The sequence below is a fragment of the Mustelus asterias genome, chromosome 10, assembly GCF_964213995.1.
Source record: "Mustelus asterias chromosome 10, sMusAst1.hap1.1, whole genome shotgun sequence".
Lineage (NCBI taxonomy): Eukaryota > Metazoa > Chordata > Chondrichthyes > Carcharhiniformes > Triakidae > Mustelus > Mustelus asterias.
In genome coordinates this window covers 74,134,687-74,149,544 of record NC_135810.1, presented here as the reverse complement: position 1 = coordinate 74,149,544, position 14,858 = coordinate 74,134,687, and the positions used below count along the sequence as shown (strand labels likewise).

Here is a 14,858-nt window from a genome sequence, read left to right as displayed (position 1 = left end):
GAAATGGTCTGACTTGGCAATGAGTTGAACTATGCTCTGAGGGGCAGGAGCCAGTGGTGAGTTGCATGAAGCAGCTTTTTGTGAAGCATAGAAGATAAGTGAACAAGTGTAATTGGAATGAACAGAGTTGCAACCTACTGGCTGATGGACCAACCTGAGGTCTCGTCCAGACACTGATCCAGGATCTGTGCTCAAAACAAGTGCTCCTCCTCAATATGTATTTTCTGTCTTCTTTCTTAAGCGCTTCTCTGTGGGACATTTCAGGAGTTTACATCCAGGATACAGTTTTTGAAAGAATTCATGCACAGGCCTCTTCTGGATGCAGATTGGTTGGTTGGGCGAATGGTTAGCTGTTAGTTTATTCCCAAATTGTCTTCCACTGGCTTAGCCACATAAAGATCTTTTCCTGTCCCACTTTGATTACCTGTATGGCTTTGAATAATTTGCTGCAATTAACTGCTCTGGTTCAATGTTAATTGTCCTATCCAATTCAGCAGTGTTACTGCAATTAGCAAGTATAATTTCCGCTTCACAGACAATGCTCTGAACTCATAGCCAGTCTGTTAACCCTTTCCTTACAGTTGGATACATTTGAAATACAACTGGGCACTGTCCATTGGTTCAGTCAAAGTTTTCCACGATCAGCAGGTACCAGGAGACATTGCCGTATTGATTCTCAGATCCAAGTTATCATTTAAAAAATTTGCACACACACTTTTAGTTTGATTGGCGCACCTATTTTGTACCAGAGGTCTCCTTTCCCTGAAGGAGGGCAAATGGTGTTCTAATTGTCCTCATTGCAGTCCATTCATGTCCAAGGCCATTCTATTGGGCAGATTAAAACAAAGGCCGGAATTCTCTGGGAACTAGCGGCGGGACCAGAGAATCCTGCTCTAATTTGTCCTGGAGCGTGGGTTAGAGTTTCCCGCCTCCACGCCGCTGGTGGAAAACACGCGACTGGGAGGCCAGAGAATCTCACCCATTGAGTTTGCTGGTTATGAACCCCTTCCTCTTTGTTGCAATGCTTCCTGTTACATTCTGTTGAGACATAAATATCGGTCATTGTTGTATTCTGATTTATTGAGCTAATAGACCTACATTCAAAGGTAACTAGAACAGTCCTTGCTCCAATTAGTGTAAAGATCTCACAAGAAGTGATTCTGCATTCCAGGCCAATCTCAAGTCAAGTGGATCTCATCCCTCTCTGGAAAGCTTATGTTCATCATGGAACGTTCTCCAGTTTTTCACACAGGCGTACTTCTCTTTCCCAAACAGGCTTTTCAAATATTTGTTCTGGTAACTTTTGACATGCATTTGGTGTAGTTACCAGTTATAACAATGCATGACGTTTTGTATAACTGTGTTCTGTCAAATTCCTGGAACTCCCCTCCCTAACAGCACTGGGATGTTCATAAGCTACATGGACAGCAGTGGTTCAGGAAGGCAGCTCACCCCACCTTCTCCAGTACAACTAGGGATGGGCAGTAAATGCTGGCCTAGTCAACGACACCCATATCCCATGAACAAATTTTTAATATATATATATGAAGGAAGTTAAAGAACATTCTTCAACAGTTTTAGTTGTTATTAAACAATATTTGTCAACATATATGAAGTACTAAATGTCACTATATGAACTACTAAATGTCACTAATGTCATTATTATTAATAATAAAGACAGAAAGTTTTTGTGGCTCTACCTGCGAACTAACACGGTTTACCACCTGGGAGCAAGAATTAGAAAAGAAATATTCTACTCAAATGGCAAGTACACATCTCTTTTACACTCATCCATCCAATAAAAATCATTCCCCTTACATTTGTGCCAACAAAAATGTTTTGACTGTTTTTCTGTTATTTTAGTTTACCGTAGTTGCCGATTCATATTATAATCACTGCCAGGAAATCCTGCAGCATATTAGAAGCAATCAACTTGACAAGGTATGGAACTCTTGCAAAATGTCTCAATGCAATCATAGCATGGAAAATTATTTTAATAGACAGATCAATAGAGCCGGGTTCTCAAAAGCAACCCACAATGTCATGGGCTCAGGGAAAGCTTTCATTTACAATGTGATTTTTTTTCTCCCATGAAAGTTCACACGTAATTTCTGCCCAAGCTTTCATGTGGTACTGTGAACAACATCAAAACAGTGTAAAAATCAGGGCAGCATTTACATTAATATGACAACATTGCTGATAAAATATTAGAGGAAACGGAGATGATAGAGATAATAGATGTGAGGAGTTCACAGGGAAGTGGCCAGTTTCAATGGACAATCTTCCCATTCATCAGCAGACCCCTCCCAATGTAGAGAAAATGCTCACCGTAGAGGGAAGTGGTCATCAATTTGGCCCTCAAATGTCACCTTTCCTGCCACTGGCAAAATAGTATGGCAGTGGGAATATATCAGACTAGCCCCCCATTCCCCCTGACATCTTCCCATGTAATTTTGACAGCCTTCCTGCCTCTTAGCCCATCGCCAAAGGACTGGTAAAATTCTGGCCTAGAACTCTATGATGCTGTCCGGGTATGAGTGATGATTCAGGCATTAGTAGGATTCAAATCCTACTCACTATGAAAATAACAGGTAACTTAAAATACTAATTAACCTTTTGTTAAAAGAAATCAGAATGCTCTCATTATGATATAAAATTATATATTGTAGGTCAGAAATCTCCTTTCATTGTTCTGGGAGTCATTCACATATGATGCCATCAATATATCTTTCCCAGATATATGCCAGCTTTTCTGTTCTTATGATGCACAGCTGTACAAGGTAATTAAAAATGCTTACTAGCAGAAAGATAACATAGAGAGCTGCCTGCAGGCAGTATATTAAACATGCTGTAGATCACAGCATGTTTAATATACTGCCTCAAAGCCTCAAAGTCCTGACAAAATTAGGGGTCAACCTATCTGCAAAGTATAAAATTGAATGTCCGATGTTGGTGTAAGAGGTTCCCATTTTGAAATGTGACTAAATCAATGTGACACGTTTTATTGAATGAATTACTTTCACAAAAATACCTTTAACCACAAGCAAAACAGTTTAAAAACTCTCGAATTTGGTATCCAATGCAAAGAGTTAACCAAATTCATGCTGAGTTGCTTTGGCTGTGGAATTATTGTGAGGATCCTACTCTGGATTAGATTTGACTTTTTCAATTTCAGAATCATCCCTCCATCCTACAGCACAGAAAGAGGCCATTCGGCCCATCGGGTCTGCACCGACCACAATCCCACCCAGGCCCTACCCCCATATCCCTACATATTTATCCACTAATCCCTCTAACCTACGCATCCCAGGACACTAAGGGCAATTTTAGCATGGCCAATCAACCTAACCCGCACATCTTTGGACTGTGGGAGGAAACCGGAGCACCCAGTTCAATCTTGAGTTATTTGAGGAAGTGACAAGAAAAATTGATCAGGGCAGAGCAGTGGATGTTGTATACATGGATTTTAGTAAAGCCTTCAATAAGGTTCCTCTTGGCATGCTGATACAGAAGGTGAAGTCATAGGTATCCAAGGTGAGCTGGTAAGATGGATATAAAACTGGCTTGGGCAAAGAAAGCAGAGAGTGGCAGTGGAAAGATACTTTTCTACCTGGAGATCTGTGATAAGAACATAAGAACATAAGAAATAGGAGCAGGAGTAGGCCATCTGGCCCTTCGAGCCTGCCCCGCCATTCAACAAGATCATGGCTGATCTGAAGCGAATCAGTTCCACTTACCCGCCTGCTCCCCATATCCACTAATTCCCTTATCGATCAGAAAACTATCTACCCGTGATTTAAACATATTCAACGAGGAAGCCTCCACCACTTCAATGGGCAGAGAATTCCAGAGATTCACTACCCTCTGAGAGAAGAAGTTCCCCCTCAACTCTGTTCTGAACCGCCCCCCCTTTATTTTGAGGCTGTGCCCTCTAGTTCTGGTTTCCCTTCTAAGTGGAAAGAATCTCTCCACCTCTACCCTATCCAGCCCCTTCATTATCTTATATGTCTCTATAAGATCACCCCTCATCCTTCTAAACTCCAACGAGTACAGACCCAATCTGTTTAATCTCTCCTCATAAGCTACACCCCTCATCTCCGGTATCAACCTGGTGAACCTTCTCTGCACTCCCTCCAAGGCCAATATATCCTTTCGCAAATAAGGGGACCAAAACTGCACACAGTACTCCAGTTGCGGCCTCACCAGTGCCTTGTACAGTTGCAGCAAGACCTCCCTGCTTTTATATTCTGTCCCCCTCGCGATAAAGGCCAACATTCCATTCGCCTTCTTGATCACCTGCTGCACCTGCAGACTGAGTTTTTGCGATTCGTGCACAAGGACCCCCAGGTCCCTCTGCACAGTCGCACGATGTAATTTTTCTCCATTTAAATAATACTCCAATTTACTATTATTTCTTCCAAAGTGGATAACCTCACATTTGCTAACGTTATATTCCATCTGCCAGATCCTCGACCACTCGCTCAGCCTATCCGAATAAGCGGTGTTCCACAAGGATTAATGCTGGGGCCTCTGTTGTTTGTAATATATGTAAATGATTTGTAGGAAAATGTAGGTGATCTAATTAGTAAATTTGCAGATGATACAAAAATAAGGGGAGAAGCGGATAGTGAGGAAGATTGTCAGAGAATACAGCAGGATATAAATCGGCTGGAGACCTGGGTCGAAAGGTGGCAGTTGGATTTTAACCTGGACAAATCTGAGGTGATGCGATTTGGAAGGTCTACTGCAGAAGCAAAGTACACAGTAAATGGTACACCCCTTAGAAATATTAGTATACGGGGGGATCGAGGCGTGCAGATCCATACTTCCCTGAAGTGGCAACTCAGGTGGACAAGGTGGTCAAGAAGGCGCATGACATGCTGGCCTTCATCGGTTAGGGTGTTGAGTATAGGAATTAGAAAGTCATGTTGCAGCTGTATAAGACCTTGGTTAGGCCACATTTGGAGTATTATGTACAATTCTAGTCGCCACACTACTGGAAGGATGTTGATGCATTGGAAAGGGTGCAGAAGAAATTTACCAGGATGTTGCCTGGTTTGGAGGATATGGACTATGAAGAAAGGTTGAACAAACTTGGATTGTTTTCATTGGAGCATTGGAGGATGAGGGTGAACCTGATAGGGATTTACAAGATTATGACAGGCGTGGATAGTCAGTCTTTTTCCCAGGGTCGAAGGGTCAATTACTCAGGGACATAGGTTGAGAGTGAGGGGAGGAAGTTTAAAAGAGATATAAGGGGCAAGCTTTTCATATAGAGGGTGGTAAATGCCTGGGACATACTGCCGGAGGAGGTGGTGAAAGCAGATTCCATAACAACATTTAAGAGGCATTGGGATAGATACATGAATAGGCAGGGAATAGAGGGATATGGACCATGTAGAGGCAAGAAAATATTGAATTAGAGAGGCATCTGTGTCGGCACAGACTTGGTGGGCCGAAGGACCTGTTCCTGTGCTGTACTGTTCTTTGTTCTCTTTGTTCTTTGTTCACCCATTGGATATTCCACATTTTCTGAATGGTCTGATTACAGTTTGTACATTTAAACATCCCTGGATTTGATGACACAACCATATAGAACATCAACCGGGGCAACACACATATTTTCACTCATTGTGAAGGTTTCTTTCTCCATCAACCATCCATCTATTTCATTTGACATTAGCATGATTCTTGAATGGCTTGTTGAAGCACTCATACAAATATTGAACTATGGATATCAGACTTCAAACACACCCTCTGTATAACAGCAATGTAAGCATTATTTCTTCACAAGAATTAGTTTTATGGGATCTGAACATGTCCTAACAACCTGCTTTCCTTACAAAAGCCACCAGGATGCCACGTCACAAATTACCAATCCCCAATTTCAGTTCATTTTCATCCATTGCACCATTATCATGGAGATGCACAAAAAAACCTTAGGGAACTTGATTTTCAGTATGATTTAAGGTTTTAGCCTTTAATTTCATTCAATGTAGACTAATACCCCCAGGAATTGTGGCGTTCACCTGTCCTTTTCTTTGTTCTTTATGGAGGGATATGCACCGAGTAAGGGCAGAAGGTTTTTTTTAGTTCAGCTAGGGCTTCATGATCAGCACAGGCTTGGAGGGCTGAAGGGCCTGATCCTAATCTATACTTTCCTTCATTCTCTTTGTTCTTTGAATCTGGTCTTCACATGTCCTGTGGTTTTCACTCGAATTGCTTTGATCCTTCCAGCTCCACAGTTTGGCTGCTGGGCATTTTAAAATTCATGGGCTTTTTGTCCATATTGCCAATGTGGCATAATGGGTACTCATGTTTCTTGCCACTGTCTGATGATGAATTGCTGGAAATGTAATTTTGGCATCAAGGTCCTTTGGTAGTCTCTGAGTGATCTTGGTCTTCTGTTGCAAAGCTTGACATTTTTGTTCCATTAAATGGTTAGGTCTAACTAGCAGTTGCTCTGAAACCTTTGCCAGGCTCAGGGTTTTATTTTTCCCATCTATGTGTGTTGTGTATATATGCACTACATTTTTGGTGATGATGTAACTATTTTGGCAATTTTTGAGGATCATTCCAACACATGCTTCTTGAGATCAGGCCAGTGGCTGGTCCCTGTTCTCATGGAGTATTTGGTCTTGAGCAACTCCTGATGGCAGATTCCTCCTTCTTCTATTCTCACACCATTTTATCATGAATGCAAATCCTCTCGCCATAGCAATTATTTGACAAATTAGCAAATGTTACGAATTTTAGCTTTAAACCAGCTTTGCACTTTACTATTTGTCATTCGTCATTCGCCATGTGCAATCTTCTCTGTGTGGGATGTCTTAAACTTCTACACATCATCTTAGCAACATGGGCCTGTATTGTTTTCTTGATCCAATATGCTGACTTAATAGGTGAGTAAATTATTTCTGAGATGAAAAATTGAGGCTGACATCAATGCAAGTATAGCATGCCTTAGCAGAAAAGTGGGTCGACTTATACATCGAGTAGAGGCTTAAACATGGCGCTGAAAAAAGTCGCCAGGTCTTATACATCGGGTCAACGTACGCACTGTGACCTACAGTGTTCCTTTGGGGGTAATTTCTTTTGGAAATCATTATGTATTTCACTGGCAAATAAAACAGTGATAGCTTGACAATATTAACAATGGCAAAGAAAATCTTCCCATAAAGTTGAAATGATTTATTACTGAGTTCCACTTGATAATTGTAGAAACTTGTGAACCTGGTAGAATAATTACTGCATATGCAATAATAAATACAAAGTAAAGATGCACCTTTTATTAAGATGAGGAATATTTTTATGTTTTATGGTTTTATTCAAACGTTCAGTGTTTACTGACAGCATTGAGATCATTTGAAAGTTTATCAAAGGAATAAGGAACCTTTGATTAAAAAAAACAAATTTGTTGCTGTGCCATCCATGGCTGACAGACATGAGAGATGACCTGTGCTCTCACCTCTGTCAATCCAGATGAGTGGTGAACCACCTCTGCTCTATTTTAATCCATCCCACAAATCACATACGTAAACCACGCTCAAGTATCCTTGCGCACAGCACGTTATTCCCCAGTGAAGGCTTTGGGAGACCTGATGCTCTCTTTGCTGATGATGATCACTGGGAAGTGTAAGCAAATGGGCAATAACAACTGCAATGTTTCCCTCATTCTTCTGAGGAAGCACCTCACATTTCACCAGTGCCTCCATTAATGGCACTTTATGATTAAAAATTGGTTGTGAGCTACAATTCTCCCAAGCCACAGTATGTTGTTGCCTCACACTACTGATCCTCTTGTTTGTCTTTAATTAATAGGTGAACTCACTTCAAATTTGTGTTAATTTTATTTGATTGCGTCTGCTCTTCAGTTCATTTTTAATGACAGTTTGAATGAATATCCTCACAACAAAATGCAACATGTGATCGTGTAATATTTAGATGCTTTATTGTCACAGTCTTCTGTAGTTATTTCTCTTTGTATTTTTTCTCCTTAATGATAACGCTTGGTTTATGTAAAAAAATGTAAAATTATCTGGGATGTTAACTAACATGATGAAAAGTCTAGATTAACCATTATTTACTGTGTTAACAGATTATAGAAGAAATTCTCCTTCGCGATTTTCTAGGGGACTTTTCTGTGCAACATCTTCAGAGTGCTAGATATTTTGCCAAAAAGTTTAAAAGTTGGCTAACTGATGCACTGGAGGGCACACCATTGCTGCTCCAATCACTGAAAATGAGAGGTATCTTTTTATAATTAATAAACCTTTGAATGTTACAGATGTATCACCTACCTGAAGGTGGCACGGTGGCACAGTGGTAAACAGTGCTGCCTCACAGTGCCAAGGACCTGGGTTCAATTCCTGGCTTGGGTTAGTGTCTGTATGGAGTTTGCACGTTCTCCCTGTGTCTGGGTTTCCTCCGGGTGCTCCAGTTTCCTCCCACAGTCCAAAAGACGTGCATTGGCCATGCTAAATTCTCCCTCGGTGTACCAAGCAGGTGCCGGAGTATGGCAACTGGGGGATTTTCCCAGTAACCTCATTGCAGCGTTAATGTAAGCTCACTTGTGATATTAATAAATAAACTTTAAATTTTATTTATCTAGGAGGTAGCATCATGGCTTAGTCTAGCACTGTCCTTATTCTCAAATCTATCACTTCTGTATATCCATCCATCATCACATTTCTGCTGCTGCTGCTTCATTGCCTCTGTCTTCCATGCCATTTTCCCCATCAAATTACTCACTGTCTCCATCTACTGTTCCCATTGCTGGAACGCTAACTCTCACTCCGCCATGTCAGAGGCCAAAAACTTGAATGTACCAGGTGAGCACAGCAAATCCACTTACTCATCATTAGCTCTGGCTGGATCATATTGGGTTTTATCATGCCACAATCTCCCAAGCCCAAATGCCTGGAGGACAAAGATTTTCCTTTCTTTACAACCAGCTGTTTTCTCAATCCCCTTTTTTTGGCATCAACTTCGAGCTGACCTTCAAAGGAATTCTTTGACAACAAGATTTACACCACCTATGTAACAGCTTCTGCCAATACCTTCCCTTCTTTCATCCCAGCTTGTGCTCCCATCCACAGCAGCCCTTATCCCAGATCATTCTATTGTTTCTGTCCCATCTCTGCTTGTTCTCTCCAGGCTCATTTCTTCAAAGATAACCACTGTCAGGCTTCAAGATATTCTGTCTGTTTTTCTACTGAAAGAATTGGGGAAAGAATTAAATTGTTGCATTGAATTTTCAGAACAAATACAGCTAAAAATTGGGTTTCCAAATTTTTGCTCACAGGGATCATAATTTGTGACCTGTCTGCACTCATACAGATCAAGCTGGTGATCATGCAATTTTTGCAAATCCATCATATATGCATGATTGATCTGAACGTGTCCAGCAGCGCTTCCTTATCCCCCAAACTGGCTATGGCCTGAGTAGTCAGTAGGGGGGCCCATCTGTGTTGTTTGAAAATAATATGGTACAGTCAGCCTATTTTCTTAAAGGTACATGTTCATTGAAGGAAAGCTGAACAAAAGTATTGGTGCAAAGTAAATGTCAGGGCAATTAGAGGGTTGCAGAGTGGTGGAAAAGGCGATGGACGCATTAGTGGTGAGGACAGGAAGAAATGCCCCAGGGTCCTCTACATGAACCTCAAGATCCACCCTCAGAAAGAACTGAGAGCAAATGGCCAGAAAGTTCAAATGCCAAAGTCTGAGCCTGATGAGCTGGCAGCCTCAAGAAGTCTAATCTTGTAATGTGGTGGTCAGTACCAGAGTGTTGATATTCACAAGACATCTCTTACCTGACACAACACCACCCTGTCATGTTTCTCAATGCATCACACCCCCATCATTCATCCAGTTTCATTCCCTTCCATGCAGGACTTGCACCTAATATCCAGATACTGCACCTCACGCTCACATACATATCAATGCTGCCAACCTTACACCTGTGTCTTGCTGCTTCCATATACCTCCATCTATTCAGCTAAGACAGGCACATCAGCCAATCACATTGCTACACAATCACTGCCTTTCCATTCTGCCTTTTCTCTGGCAGCACAAAGTGCACACAATTGAAGGGAGCAGAGTAGAACTGGTAAGGAACAAGGACACCTGCAATTCTTGAGCTCTACAGAGGTGCTGGTTGTCCACATCATGGGTCTGGCTGCAATACGATCCTTGGCTCCAGTGCCACTCAGAATTCTCCTGCTTTATGTCCTTTTTTGACACTCAGATACCCTCATCCTGCTATTTGGCATGATAGGCAAGCTGCAATTAGGTTTAAAACATGAACCTCTTGGCACCACCTAATCTCCCTTCCCTCACATCAACCTTCCCCATCTGAGTTCCTTCTTTCAATCACCCAGGAACTGCCATCTGCACAGCCACATATGTCCATAAGGAGGTGGAAGGAGAGCAATAGTGCTGCACTAATGAAGAAGCTCTGTCATCTTATCTGACTTTCGGCTGCCACCAACTCAGATACTGGCACTACACCGACCTTGAAGGCTAGGATAGAGTTGGGATTAGCACCCAGCATGAAAGTCATCACAGACCACAATCAGTAAGGATAGGCAACAACACCTCCACGATCATCCTCAACACCAGTGTCCCACAAGGCTGTGTTCTCAGCCCCCTACTCAGCCCCCTACTATACTCCTTATATACAAAGAACATAGAACAGTACAGCACAGAACAGGCCCTTCGGCCCACGATGTTGTGCCGAGCTTTGTCTGAAACCCAGATCATATACCTATGACTGTGTGGCCATATTTCCCTTCAATTCGATTTTCAAGTTTGCTGACGATGCCACTGTAATGGGTCGGATCTCAAACAATGACGAGACAGAGTACAGGAATGAGAGAGAATCTGTTGAACAGGTGCGGCAACAATAATCTCTCCTCAATGTCAACAAAACGAAGGAGATTGTCGTCAACTTCGGAAAGCGTAAAGGAGAACATGCCCCTGCCAAGTAGAAAGGGTCGAGCTTCAAATTTTTAGGTGTCCAGATCACGAACAACCTGTCCTGGTCCCCCCCATGCCAACACTATAGTTAAGAAAGCCCACCAACGCCTCTACTTTCTCAGAAGACTAAGGTAATTTGGCATGTCAGCTACGACTCTCACCAACTTTTACAGATGCACCATAGAACGCATTCTTTCTGGTTGTATCACAGCTTGGTATGGCTCCTGCTCTGCCCAAGACCGCAAGAAACTACAAAAGGTCATGAATGTAGCCCAATCCATCACGCAAACCAGCCTCCCATCCATTGACTCTGTCTATACTTCCCATTGTGTCGGCAAAGCAGCCAGCATAATTAAGGACCCCACGAATCCCGGACATTCTCTCTTCCATCTTCTTCCTTCGGGAAAAAGATACAAAAGTCTAAGGTCACGTACCAACTGACTCAAGAACAGCTTCTTGCCTGCTGCTGTCAGACTTTTGAATGGACTTACCTTGCATTAAGTTGATCTTTCTCTACACCCTAGCTATGACTGTAACACTACATTCTGCACTCTCTCATTTCCTCCTCTGTGAATGGTATGGCTTGTCTGTATAACACACAAGAAACAATACTTTTCACTGTGTGTTAATACATGTGACAATAATAAATCAAATCAAATCAAAGTAGCCAGGCCAGGAATAAGGGATGGTTCATTTTCCAGCTCCCCAGAGGGAGAGGTTGTAAACAAGTCCTGCTTCAGAGCACTCAGATGAGCACCTCAATGGGAAGCAGGTAGGGGGGTGCTTAAATAGGCATGTAAACCCAGATGTAGGGCATGTTGGCTGCGTGTCAGTCTCCAGTTGATGTCAAGAAACATAGAGGGAGCCTGGGTCCAACTTGGCAGAATGCATGTCACGGAGCTTTCTCTATCTGCAGCCTCTTCTCCATCTCTTCATCATGCTGCAGACCCATTGGGATTGACGCTGCAGACCTTCCTACCTGTTGCAGTCTTTGTGCAGAGAGACAACCTATTCCTCTAGTCCTCTCTGGAAAATCGATCAACTCACCAAGTCACCTCCAAAAAATACTCGAGTATTCCCAGATACTTTGTAAGAGGAAAAGTTCCAAGAAATTAACTGTACTCCATTTAGGGTATTTGACGCTTTACTTTAACTATGCTATTAGAGAGCCCATCCTGTAGCTTCACACTTGTTTTTTCCTGGAATAAACAACAACAATGCTGTCTGAACACACACCACCCAAAATGGAATCTTAGCAGCACATCAGCTGGTTTGGAAATGTGGTGCCTGGATAGTGTCAAATCAAGCATCCTCGTCCACCAAGAATGCCACACAGGGAACAACTAATGGCAAGGACCACACATGAAAAGTAGTGCAAGACTATATGAGGCAATCTATTTGCCCATTTTGTTTAACTCGAGCAAGGTGGAGAAGCATGTTCATTATTTTTAAGTTGCAATGATTGCATGAGTCAAATCATAACTGTGATCTGTACATTCACCTGTTTGAATTAAAAAGCTTTAACAGTTTGTATCTGATTTTACATTAACCAATTGTTTTCTCAGTCCATCTTTCAAAAGATTCAAGTGGAATAGATGTGCACACATCTGAAAGGCCTGATTATTCAGTTCAGATAACATGTAGTACTGCTACATCCAGAGTTACACTATTATGTGCTTAGATATTGTGCAGGATGGTATGTCTGGACTAGAGAATTCCACATGTTACACCCTTGTTCAATAAAGGGTGTAAAGATGATCCTCGCAACTACAATCCAGTCAGTTTAGCCTCAGGAATGAGGAAGCTTATAGAAATGATAATTCAGGACAAAATTAAGAGTCACTTGGGCAAATGCAGGTTAATTAAGAAAGGCCAGCATGGATTTGTTAAGGGTAAATCACGTTTAACTAACTTGCTGCATTTCTTTGATCAAATAACAGAAAAAGATTGATTAGGGTAATGCTGTTGATGTCGTGTACTTGGACTTCCAGAAGGCATTTGATAAAGTGCTGCACAACAGACTTGTGAGCAAAGTTATAGCTCATGGAATAAAAGGGAATCGCAATATAAATAAGAAATTGGCTTAGTGGCAGGAGTGTAGCAATTAATATATTTCAGACTAGAGAAAGTTGTAGTGGAGTTCCCCAGGAATTAGCGTTTGGACCCTTGTTCTTCCTGATAAATACTAATGACCTAGACCTTGGTATACAATTTCAACATTTGTGGATTATATGAAACTTGGAAGCATTGTAAGGAGGATAGTGTAGCAATTCAAAAGGGTGTAGCCATTTGGAGAAATAGGTTGTTAAATGGCAGATGAAAATTAATGTAGAGAAGTGTGACATGATTCATTTTGGTAGGAAGAACGTGGAAAGGCAACATGAAATAAAAGGTACAATTCTAAATGGAGTGCAGGAGCAAAGGGAGCTGCACATAAGTGTATAAATGCATAAATCATGGGTAAGACAGGTTGAGAGAGCAGTTAATAAAGCATACAATATCCGAGGCTTCATTAATAGAGCCATAGAGTGTAAAAACAAGGAAGTTATATTAAATTTGTTCAGCCTCATCTGGAGTTTTGTGGCCAGTTCTGAGTGCCACATTTTAGGAAGGAAATAAAGGTATTAGAGCATTCACAGAGAAGATTCATGAAAACAGTCCTAAGGCAGAGGAACTTCAGTTATGTAGAAAGATTGGAGAAGTTGGGAATGTTTTCCTTGGAGAAGAGAGAGTTGAGTGTAGAGTTGACAGGTATGCAAAATCAGGAGAGGTCTGGACAGAGTAGATAGGGAGAAAATGTTCCCATTGGTGGAATAATTGAGAACAAGAGGGCACAGATTTAAAGTAATTGGCAAAACAAGCAATGGGGACATGAGGAAAAGTTAGGTTGTAGAGTGTACTGCCTGACAGTGTGGTGGAGGCTGGTTAAATCCAGGCATGCAAGAGGGATTTGGATTTTTATCTGAAAAGGAAGAATTTTCAGAGTTGTGGATTTAGGTTTGGGGGGGGGGGGGGGGGGGATTGGTGGCATCAGATAAATTGGTTACAGGAAGAGCCAGTGTAGGCACAATGGACCAAATGGCCTCCTTCTATGATTCTGTGATCTCTAAATGTTGGACACTCAGACAACATGGCATAGTGACTAGAACCACTGTATCCAATATAACATTGAAAGGACAATTCATATTTGTACCAGTTTATGGCAGTTACCTGGAATATTGAACTACGCTGATGACAAAAGCATTTCAAAATGTTCAAAATTTAAAAGTGCATTGAAAAGAAACGGTGTGATTTAACAAAATATCCAAATAAAATATTATGAGCTTGAATTCGCCAGAATCGTGATCATAGAGAAAACAAGCAAGAAACAGCCTCACCTAAAAGTGCATGACTTTCAATTAGAGCAAGAACGAACATGAGAGCAGTACAAATAGGAAGGAGAGCAAGAGTGAAAGGAATGCAGATTGCAGGAAGAGATGAAGTTTGAGAAAATGAAGAAGGAGAAAATGCTGTTGTATGGAACAGACAAGAAGAAGAAAGAACATTGCTGAACTCATTAACTGAGAGAGAAACAAATCCACAGAGGATATTTATAGCTTTGGGGAAATTGAATTATTCGTTGCTTATTAGAAGTGGGTCAAAAATGAAAGGTGTTGCTTTATGCCAGGGTACTCACATTTTTCTCAAGTCAATCCAACAATAATTTTGAATATAATGTAGTGAAGCATAGCATTCTCAGGGATTATTAATTAATGTCTGAAGCATGCAGTATAAATTTAAAGAAACAAAGGAAAGATTTGTTTATACATTTAGAAAAATTGATTTCCAGCTTGAAAACACATGACATCTATTTGGATAGTGGAAATGGAAATCTACGAATG

At 41.4% G+C, this 14,858-nt stretch overlaps 1 protein-coding gene across 1 annotated transcript in view; it reads left to right on the top strand.

Annotated features, from left to right (window-relative positions):
• Nucleotides 1-14,858, top strand: part of LOC144499453 (DNA-binding protein RFX8-like) — a 52,099-nt gene that overhangs the window by 971 nt on the left and 36,270 nt on the right. Inside the window, exons 2-4 of the mRNA XM_078221439.1 lie at nucleotides 1,864-1,941; nucleotides 2,670-2,780; nucleotides 8,099-8,249. Of these exons, the coding sequence (XP_078077565.1) occupies nucleotides 1,864-1,941; nucleotides 2,670-2,780; nucleotides 8,099-8,249 (340 nt within the window). The remainder of the gene's footprint in view (nucleotides 1-1,863; nucleotides 1,942-2,669; nucleotides 2,781-8,098; nucleotides 8,250-14,858) is intronic.